The sequence below is a fragment of the Asterias amurensis genome, chromosome 18, assembly GCF_032118995.1.
Source record: "Asterias amurensis chromosome 18, ASM3211899v1".
NCBI classification, from domain to species: Eukaryota; Metazoa; Echinodermata; class Asteroidea; order Forcipulatida; family Asteriidae; genus Asterias; species Asterias amurensis.
This window is the reverse complement of record NC_092665.1, coordinates 2,167,543-2,178,193: the sequence shown is the minus strand read 5'-3', so window position 1 is coordinate 2,178,193 and position 10,651 is coordinate 2,167,543. Positions and strand designations below refer to the sequence as shown.

At 41.7% G+C, this 10,651-nt stretch overlaps 2 protein-coding genes across 3 annotated transcripts; both read right to left on the bottom strand.

The window, feature by feature from the left end:
• Window positions 1-75: 75 nt before the first annotated feature.
• LOC139950254 (2'-5'-oligoadenylate synthase 1A-like) lies at window positions 76-6,104 on the bottom strand. The gene is made up of 5 exons (XM_071948871.1): window positions 5,547-6,104; window positions 2,023-2,235; window positions 1,581-1,887; window positions 856-1,219; window positions 76-592 (listed from the first exon to the last, which is right to left on the bottom strand). Exons 2-5 carry the CDS (start codon window positions 2,230-2,232, stop codon window positions 424-426), a joined length of 1,050 nt encoding a protein of 349 aa, XP_071804972.1. The 5' UTR covers window positions 2,233-2,235; window positions 5,547-6,104; the 3' UTR covers window positions 76-423.
• Window positions 6,105-6,711: 607 nt separating this feature from the next.
• Window positions 6,712-10,489, bottom strand: LOC139950253 (2'-5'-oligoadenylate synthase 1A-like). 2 transcript variants are annotated; one of them, XM_071948870.1, is made up of 4 exons: window positions 9,654-10,489; window positions 8,709-8,985; window positions 7,745-8,120; window positions 6,712-7,018 (listed from the first exon to the last, which is right to left on the bottom strand). In XM_071948870.1, exons 1-4 carry the CDS (start codon window positions 9,882-9,884, stop codon window positions 6,865-6,867), a joined length of 1,038 nt encoding a protein of 345 aa, XP_071804971.1. In that variant the 5' UTR covers window positions 9,885-10,489; the 3' UTR covers window positions 6,712-6,864. The 2 variants fall into 2 exon arrangements, with proteins under 2 accessions (XP_071804971.1, XP_071804970.1); XM_071948869.1 differs by having other exon boundaries at window positions 6,714-7,018; window positions 8,709-9,000; window positions 9,654-10,253.
• Between the last annotated feature and the right edge of the window lie 162 nt (window positions 10,490-10,651).

The following is a 10,651-nucleotide window of genomic DNA, read 5'->3' as shown; positions in this document are numbered from 1 at the left end:
GCAATTTCGAGGCAAACTTGTGTGGATCATTGTATTCTACTTTTAAAACATCTTTCCAACCATATGCATTTTATTAAAAAAACTGTTACAAACCCTTTTTATAGACCAACTCGTCCGATCCAAGGCAACGTGTTCCTTTTCGGATGAGAATACAAGACCAAGAGTCATGGACGTGGCAACTAGTAGGCTAGCTATGCTATCACACATGAAAATTTATAATAACGATTCCACCACGATTCAACTAAATGTACATCGACTATTTCAGTGACCAAAATGTAATATCCAGACAAAAAACAATAATTATAAGTTCTATAAACCCATCCCTCCCAGGTAAAGAAGCATTTAGAGCATGGCCGGAGCCATGCTCCCTACAAAACAGAGAAAGTTACGAGGGCGCACATCGGTTCACCGGCGCTAGTTGTCTCAATCGTCCCAATTTGTCCGGTCTCTTTGGACTTGTCCGACAGTTCTCATAAGAGTGCTGTCTCCCAGGGTCATACTTGAGGCTCGAGCAAGGTCTTTCTTGTTCACTGGGTCGTGGTAAAGCTTGAAGACGTTGTTAGTTGGATTGGCTGGGTCCAATACGATAGGGCTGTGGAAAGAGTTAAAATTCAAGTTTATTTAACTCTGTGCTATCCTCAAAGGCCTATGAAAAACAGATCAAGCATTGGTTGCCAACAAAGAAAGATTATTCAAGATTATTGAATGCATTTTTGTGAGTGCCAAAAGCGTAATTTTTCCCGATACTTATGAAGTCCGGGATTATGACAACAGTCACATTATGCAATAATTTGTTTGGAACTTTATATAGGCTTATATGCCCTTTATAGGATAGCATATTTATCTCTGTCTTACTTTGTCATTGCTCTTATTGCCGTGCGGGCCTGGTTTTTGGAATGATTCCAATAGACTGGCTTTAGTTGATTGTGAAGGTAGGGTAAGATCGCTATGACGCAACGGAACCCTCTCTCCAACTTGAAGCTTTTCGGAGACCCAGCCCTCTCCCACATATGGATTGTCAGCAACTCTAGAGGGTAGGACTTGCGCAGAGATTCGGGAAGACACTGGTCAGCCCAAACCTTGACCATCCGGATGAGAGACTTCACTGCAGTAGGTTGCTTCTTGACAAACTCCCTCTGGTCCTCAACCAGGGAAGGGGAGTAATATTCCCTGGCACCGGGGCTACTTTGTTGCATCTTGTTGAACATGTGGCTACTATCTACAAGGGAAGGCAAACAATACTATGACATATTGGTGACATAGGCTATTTCAAGTCAATCTAAAATCATGGGATTCGGGAGGATGAATATCAATTGAGATGGATGTTTGTTGTGGCCCAATGGGAGACTTTGGAACGCTAGGTGGCAGCAGACTTACCAGGTAAATTTCCATTGTTTACGTAGTTCTGAGCATGCCACATTACCGACAACAATGGCTTTTACCCATAGAAATAGCGTTCTCCGCGTTCTATTTCTATGGTTTACTTGGTAAGTATGCTGCCACCAAGTGTCCCAAAAGTCTCCCATTGGAACTTGAATATCATTCATGTTGCCAATTTCCCTGCTGCACATTCAACTTACCACCACTGAAACTGGAGATGTTGTCAGCCGTCGGGACGAGATCAACGTCAACAGACCGCGGCAAACCTTGCGACCGACCTCGAACTTGAATCGTGAAACTCAACAGGTATTTCTTTCGTTTGATGTTTGTAACACCCGCCAACTTTTTCGCGTTGGCCTCCAGTCGTTTTAGAACTTCATCCAGCTGCTCTTGATAACCGTTGGGTCCACTTTTGGCAACAGGTCCCAGAGCAGGTTCATTCATGAATACAACCAGATCAGTATCAGAAATATCTTTTACCATGGTACCCTTTCCCAGTGATCCACCCTAAAAGTTTGAACATAAATAAAACAAAATGCACTATATAAATAATATTTCTCAGGATAAATAACACAACCAGAATTTTTATAGAACACTGTTAATTGTAAAGTTAACTTAAATATTATTTGCGAATTACTCTACCTTCACAACCTTGCTGTTAAGAATTGAAGGGTCATTCTGAATTGAAGTAACCACTTTGTCGATTGCAGCGCGGCATGCTTTATCGAATTTTGACGTTCCAGTCTGAATGTCACTGTCGAAGTATTGTTGCAGGTCTTTTGGATCAGAACTATTCCAAGGGTGGGACCTCGTCATCTGCCGGATTTGCTCTATCTTGGCCTTCCTCCCCATGATCTAGTTATAATAAAGGCAGGGTATACAATGGTCATTACTCATCCCAAGCCGTGACACTTGTGTATTTTAAGCAAGACACTTCACCATTGCTTCGTCCTTCGGATGGGACATAAAACCGTTGGTCCCATGTGTGGTGTAACGCGTGTAAACGAACCCATCGAAAAGAGGAGGAGTTCGCCCCGTTGTTCCTGGCTGTGGCTGCTGTGTGCGCCGTAGCACTTATTAGTATTAGAGAGGTTTCGCAAAGTCGCGGATACGAATACGCATCGAACCATACGCGTTTGCGTCAAGGTTAGTGAGCTGTGTAGTTTTGTTTCGCAAAATTCTAACGAATACCCTCAACTTGAGTTTCAAGAGGGCGCTATAAACCAAATGGCTGCACCCATGGACAATCGCCAATTCTCTTTTTCTGAAGCATGGTGGTTAACAAATGTCCAACTACATCCATGTATGATACCTCTAATAGACATGGTGAAAACCTGGTACATTAAAAAATATTAATCCGCTACAAAAACTTGAACAAAATATACTCGTTGTTTACTTACGTGTAATGGCGACAAATTCCCGTTTTGAGCGACTATTCTAACTTGTGTACAACGGTTATACGTCACATGGACCTCAAAAAGTGATGACGTACTATGACGTATCCGTCCACGTAAAAGTATCGGTGACTCTGCGAAACCTCTCAACTATGCTAAACTCAGCGCCTTGAGTATCCTTGTTTGGTAGATACGTGCGCTATATAAAATACTTCGATATTATTATCCATTTAGAACGTTGTAATAAAACCCTATCATTTTACAGTTGGCAATGCTTGTATCAATGTACTATAATCATTACCGAGGGATAAATAATAACTGAAACCAACTCCAAGTTTCCAGACGGTCTATAGATCACCATTCCAGGGGCGGACTCATGAATATTTTCACGACAGATTTTAGGCTTGTCTGTGTATGATGAGTCAGTCAGAAATTCCATTGAGACCGTGAGCGTGGTAGCGATAACGACTTGTCATCAAGTCTAATGCATACCCTGCTCTATGGGTCTCGTGACGTGTTCAATCACTTCGTGGGTTAGAATGGTTAGAACGCATTGTCCATAAAATTATGGACGAATTCATTATTTTAACCAAAGTCGGGTTGCGCAAGGCGTGAAATTGAACGGGGAATTCCCCTAGATATAGACTTGTGGACAAGTCGTCAATGCCGTACGAAATCGGCTATGGTTCTCACCGTATGAGACTAACCGAAGTCGGGTTGCGCAAGGCGTGAAATTAAACGGGGAATTCCCCTAGATATGGACTTGTGGACAAGTCGTTAATGGTCCCACGCGGTGAGATAGTCGAGTTAAAATGGGGAGTAGAAGTCGGAAAAAAAAAAAAAAAAATCCCGGAATTGTATTATTCTCAGCAGTTTTTAAAATTATTTCGATGCAGATCCCGGGTCAATTACTGACCCATTACTGACCAAAAATGGATCAGGTGTCGACCCATGAGTATTTAGTTTTACTTTTAGAGTAAATCGGCGGTTATAAAATTGTGTACCATAACAAAATAACTATACACAAAAACACAACTGTTATCATTCTTTGTAGTATTCACTAGCAACATCGGGGGCGGGGTGAAGGGGTCACGACACAAACGCAATCCATGGGGTCCATTGAGGAAATGAATGCTCTAAATGTTCACAGAACATGTACAATTATTTTTCCATGGCTAAAACTACACTGTGTGCGTTGCCTCAGATATAATGTAACATGACAATTAAATTCCTTCGTCAACAGACGAACGGCAGCAACCTATAGTTTTGGTTGGAACAATTCTCTCGCAGAAAAACCTTTTCAAAAAACCTCCACTGACGGTTTTTGAAATGCCTAGAGGTTGAACAAAGTACGTTCAGGAAAATAAATCCAGGCTCAGTAAAAAAAAAAAACCGCCCAAAATAAAGTAGGCCTCATTTCAAATTATGTCGATGTTTATATATACCCTTTTTGGGACAGGGTGGACGTTTTGTCAATCAAAATAATAGTCTGTTTTATTTTCACACCTTATCATACACACACATTATAAACAGTGAATTTCACTTTGATTTAACGAGTCTCAAAACATCAACATTGCAAAAATACAGTACACACTAAAACCACGTACAACAATACGCACATTATACAAATTATGGAACATCCAATCTGGACACATTCACATTAACGAATATTATGTGGTGCTATTTATAATAAACATGACATTTATATAGCGCCTTTTTGATGTATGCATTTAAAGGAACACGTTGCCTTGGATCGGACGAGTTGGTCTATAAAAAGCGTTTGTAACCGTTTTTTATAAAATGCATATGGTTGGAAAGATGTTTTAAAAGTAGAATACAATGATCCACACAAGTTTGCCTCGAAATTGCGTGGTTTTCCAAATACTGTGCGAACTAACACGGTCGGCCATTTATGGGAGTCAAAAATTTGACTCCCATAAATGGCCGACCGTGTTAGTCGACGAGGTAAAAGAAAAACCGTGCAATTTCGAGGCATGTTTGTGTGGATCATTGTATTCTACTTTTACAACATCTTTCTAATCATATGCATTTTATAAAAAAACGGTTACAAACGCTTTTCAAAGACCAACTCGACCAATCCAAGGCAACGTGTTCCTTTAACGTAAAACTACACCAACCAATAACAATTACCATTGCTCGTGAAGCATATATTATAGGCATACTGTTATGTGTTATGCGATATAATTGAGAGAGCATTTCAGCCGTATAAATGGTTTTCTTCTTTTTTTAAACAGGTAATATCCTTGATTAAAGGGACTTGGTATACGGTAATTACTTAAATAATTAATTTAAAAACTGACTTAGTAACGAGTAATGGAGAGAGGTCAATACATTTTAGTATAAAACATTGTGAGAAACACGGATCTTTCTGAAGAAGCATAGATTTTGAGAAAGAGGTAAATTCTCACCAAAATAATAAAAGACTTCTAGCCAGAATACTTTTATTCCTATCTGAAAGCACACAAATTTGTCCAAGGGTGTTTTTTCTTTCTCATCATTTTCCTCGCAACTTCGATGACCAATTTAGCTCAAATGTTCACAGGCTTTTTATTTTATGGATATGTTGAGGTACACCAAGTGAGAAGACTGGTCTTTGACAATATTACCAAACGTGTACCTTCCCTAGGAAGGGAGTCTAAACTCACAACGCGACTTGCAACTGGCTGATTGTGATCCCTTCCACCCTTACCGCCCGTAAACATGACATAAACATTATCGACATGTTTCACAGAGTATTGTACTAAAACTTACTGTTTGTGTAATTCTCAATTCGTGGGATAATATCTTGCGTGAAGAATGGATCTGTCTCCTAACTCACTAGTCCCCGGTCTGGCTTCAACGCCCACTTTCGACGTCCACGCTACCGTCACCCAGATACACTTCGTATGCTCACCTATTGTGCAAGACTGTTATTCAACGGTTCCACAGTCCAGCCTATTGCTATTACATGTATTAATAAAGCGGGTACCACGCATGCGTAAAATTAAACGGGGAATCCCATAGACCATGGAGGAAGGAAATGCATAGACGGAGCAAACATTTTTACAGATTATTAACATAAATAAATTACATACTAATTTAAAGGAAAAAGTCTACATTCGGTTTTGTTTAACCGTTCGATTGTTTTATAAATAAAGCAACAAAAAGAGACGTTTAATTTGTAAGATCGTAATATGGTCTAAAGGTAATTCAATGAAATCGGCTATCCATGTTTATGTAACAAAAAGCATGTCTTATCATACGTTCATAGTTAATAATTTTATACTTTGAACAACTTCGCATCCTTTCTGCTTTTAGACGCTTTGCATGACGTACAAGACCCCCCCTAAAAAAAAAAACCTTAAAAAAAACCGCCGTAACTCACTTCCAACAGATTCGGTTGATCGTCTTCCTGTTGTTGTTCATTATTTCCCCTTTCTAAAGAATTCTCTCGCGAGGTCCACGTTGACCTAAAAATATCATGTGGTGTACACTGTTCCATGTTGTCTAAAACACCCCACAACCAAGGGCGCTCCATAGCCCACAGTCTTATAGGCACTTTTGTTGAATCCATCCACTTGGCATAGCATCATTTTCTGCTGCTGCATCATATCTGCCCTACCTAGCACCCTCACTGAGAAAAATGAAGACTTATCATTGGCTGAGAGTTGCGCGTTGCGCGTGTAGAGACACGCGCGCGTGCCTGTCTCTACGGTTTGACCCGTCGAGTCGATGGCGACCAATGGAAACAAGCAGTCGGCAACACACGTATATTTATGATACACACCATTTTAGGCACTGGAATAATTGTCAGCATTGGTAACGAGCAATTGAGAGCTGTTGATATAAGTATAACACATTGTGAAAAACGGTTCCCTCTGAAGTAACAAAGTTTTTGAGAACAAGTAATTTCTCACTAAAATATTTGAAATGAAGAAGAGACTCTCACAGTAGGTCTCGAATTCAAGCATCTGAAAGCACACAACTTGTGCGACAAGGGTGTTTTTTCTTCCATTATTCTCTCTCAACTACGACGATCAATCGAGTCAAAATTTTCACAGATTTATTATTGGTGTCCCAACCAGCGCCTTTAATTACTCCAGTCTCGACGGACCCGGATGTCTCTAAGTAGTTCCGTGTCAAGGGTCACCTGGGCAGCTCGAGCGATGGCGCGCCTGTTGGATCGCTTATCGAAAATCTTACACACGTTGTTTGTCGGATTTGCTGGATCTAAAATGACTGGTCTGAAGAAGAAAAAAAGGGTAACAATTATGTTATCGTATTGTTTATAATTAAGGCTAATAAATCGAAATTAAATATGTTGGAATTTGTAGAGAAAGACAGACTAACGAACAAACCTGAGCAATGTTTCATGCATGACTTGTTTCTCAAATTTCTGAGGGTTGACTCCTTCTGTTCCATTCTTAGTAATGTAGAATTTAAACTCCATAATTACCTAGCTTGTAGACTTGACTCAAGTCCCAATCCCGTGCCATCCCAGAAAACTACTGTTTTGTGAGACTCTGCATTCCCCAACCTGTTCCGCAAGCGGGAACACATTTTTGACGGTGGGCGCGCACTGTTTATGTACAGTATGCTACGGTTTGTTTGATGGTAAGTTGGCGTGTACGCAAAGAAACATCTCACACGAGAATGGGACTTGAATCAAGTCTACCTAGCTTGAGGACTCTGGCTAGAAGCTGATATGGCTGCCATGTGTCAATGAATAAACCAACAATTAAAGGAACACGTTGTCATGGATCGGACGAGTCGGTCTTAGAAAAGCGTTTGAAACCGTTTGTTATGAAATGCGTGGTTAAAAAGATGTTTTAGAAGTAGAATACAATGATCCACACACGTAATGACTCGAAACTGCACGATCTTCCGTTTACTTCGTTTTAAGAAACGCGGTCGGCCATTTTGTGAAAATGGCCGACCGTGTTCCTTTATTGAATGATTGATGGACTCACTCGTGCATGTTGAGTTTATCAATGGCGCGCACTGCCAGAGCATTATCATAGAGGTTGGGCCAGTACATCTTCCGCAGCTCCGTGCTCCCGCTCGCCAAAGTCTCCATCACATTCTTGAATCCCTGCACTTTGCTAAAACCTTCCGGTTTCCCTGTCTCCTCCCAGAGGTGAATGGTGACCAACTCAAAAAAGTAAGCCTGCTTGAGGTTGTCCGGGAGCGCGTCGTGCGCCCAGTACTTCACCAGGCGGATGAAGTCTATTACGGCGGTGGGCTGGCTCCTGACGAAGTGTGTCTGGTGTTTGATCAGCGAAGCCGTGTATAACTCCCTCCCGTCTTCGTTGCTTTGAAGCATCGCATCGAACATGTTACAGAGATCTGTGGAAAGAAGAAATATACAAAAACTGCCCCACAAAAAATCATTTATCATTGATCTGTTCCTTGCTCTATGATCTGATTGCGAATAGTGTTGGATTTCTTCTGACTAAAGACAACGATGCAGAGACAAGCACTGCTGCTCTCCATACCTCCTATTACGTCAGAATGGACCGGAACCGGATACGGGGGTGGGTCAGGATGACTCCGTGCCAAATTGGATAACACCACCAAGGGTCAAACTGACGCGTAATCTGAGTTGAAATCTAACTTTTAAATCATTGTCCAAATTCTGCCCTGGAGTTTTAAGAACAGTGTACATACTGGATTCAAACCAAAGACCCACTTACACTAATTATATCCTTTTTTTTCACAGGCGGTAAGCACTGAGTATATACAGTGCTAACCTTTGTTTTTTTACCCATACACTGATGTGTGCACACATCAGTGTATGGGTAAAAACAAGGTTAATATTCTTTATCCCCGGTGCAACTTTAACATCTGCTCCTAAAATCCTTTTTTTTTACAATATGCTTGGCACGACGACTGTTGTAGAAGGTATCAGGTATTCATTTTGAAACTGGAACCCACCTTCGCCATGACCACGGAAGTTATCAGCCGTCGGATAGAGATCCACATCCAACAGCCGTCGGTAACCCACCCTTATCTTGAACTTCAGAGACACGGGATTTGGCGAGATTTCGGTCACACTTTCCACCCCCTTCAGCGCCTCCATGAGCACTTTGATGACACGCCTTAGCTGGTCTCTGTATTTCTGGGTACCAACTGTGACGATCGGTTCCATGTAGGGTGGGTTGATGTACACGACGAGCTGAGAATCACACATATCTTTGAGCATGGTTTTCTTCTGCAGTGATCCACCCTTCAAAAAATAAGAGGGGGAGAGCAACTTTGTGAATATAGACTTGGTTTCAAGCCTGCGATCGTGGCATTTAGTTTACCTAGCCAATACATTTTGCCTGCCTCTGTCATTAGCCTGAGATTGCGAGTTGGGGCGCGGTGTTAGCCTGAACATCTGACGTCACACTTCGAGGCTCAAGCATCTGAAAGCGCACAACTTCGTGTAGACTTGATGACAAGTCGTTAGGCGCTGCCTATTTTGTCTGCCGTTCATGCAACAGTCACAGTGCGATTATACACATGCAACAGTCGTAGGTAGCGGGATCGAGGGTGTGTGTATCGTCCCCGTAGCTACACCGCGCTGTAACTACACACCGCGCATAACAATTACCGTCTTGACTTCAAGACTAAACTTAGTGTGACAAGGGTGTTTTTTTCTTCCATTATTATCTCGCAACTTCGACAATATTCAGTTCTAATTAATATCAACAGGTTTGTTATTTTGTGCATTATGTTGAGATACACCAAGTGAGAAGACTGGTCTTTGACACTTACCAAAGGTGTCCAGTGTCTTCAAATAGTGGCCTACTCCAAGGAACTCGAAAATAGCTCCTGATACTTTACTCGACAACATTTTTAGACAACCCATTCTCTTCCCATGTGTACAAATCTTACCTTGACTACTTTGTCAATGTCGAACAGAATGTTATTGAATGAACATAGCTCATGCACAGTCTCCAGCACCTTGTCGACAGCTGCTCGACAATCTCTGTCGAACGCGTCAGCCCCAAGTTTCACATGGTCGTCATACCACGTGCCAAGTCCACTTGATTCCAAACACCACGGCTCCGATGAGCGCACAATGTCCTTAACTTCACTGAAGCTAGCATGTCGAGCTGCTGCCATTGCTCATTGGCAACCAGAGGATTGCGAATAGCTCCTAAGTTGGTGCTTTTTTGAAAGCTCGGGAAAAGTTCAATGTGTACAAATGAATTTCATGCAGTTCGAGAGTGATTAACAACATGATTTGTATTCCATACTAATTGACCGGCAGTTCTAAATTGTAGCATATCACATTTTAAGCACTACGGAGTGTTGCGTCTGTAATATACACGTACGTTCTTTTGCACACTGTATCTAAAGTGTACATTATTGTATAAGCCTTTCCCTACACGACAGTCAGTCTCCTATTTCTGCTTCCTGGTTTGTCATGAAAAGGCTTTTGTGACAAAATCAAGAACCGTAAAACTAGCTTCCCACCAGCCCATGTCCTTACAAAATAGCCACATACACATAGCCTGGGTTTTCTTCAGTCGGGTGCAATACTGTCACACAACTCTTGCCGTCTGGTTGTAAAACTTACATGTTGATATGAGGTAATAAGAAGGGGCACATCGTAAAACTTGATATTGTATTCATATGTAAATTATAACCCAAAATGTACAATGTCCCGTTTAAAAAAGTGCAAAGTATTGTATTTGTTAGAAAGGTCAGGGAATATAGGTCGCTCTTTTTGAAAGCAAATGTTTTATATTGGTCTATATCGGTCTATATCGTTTTTACAGTGCTGGGCGGGGCGGAAGCGGGGGGGGGGGGGGCGGAAGCGGGGCTGGCAGAAGCGGGGGCGGGGCGGGGTGATGCAGGGGTGGGGTGTATGGAGTGATAACCACAGG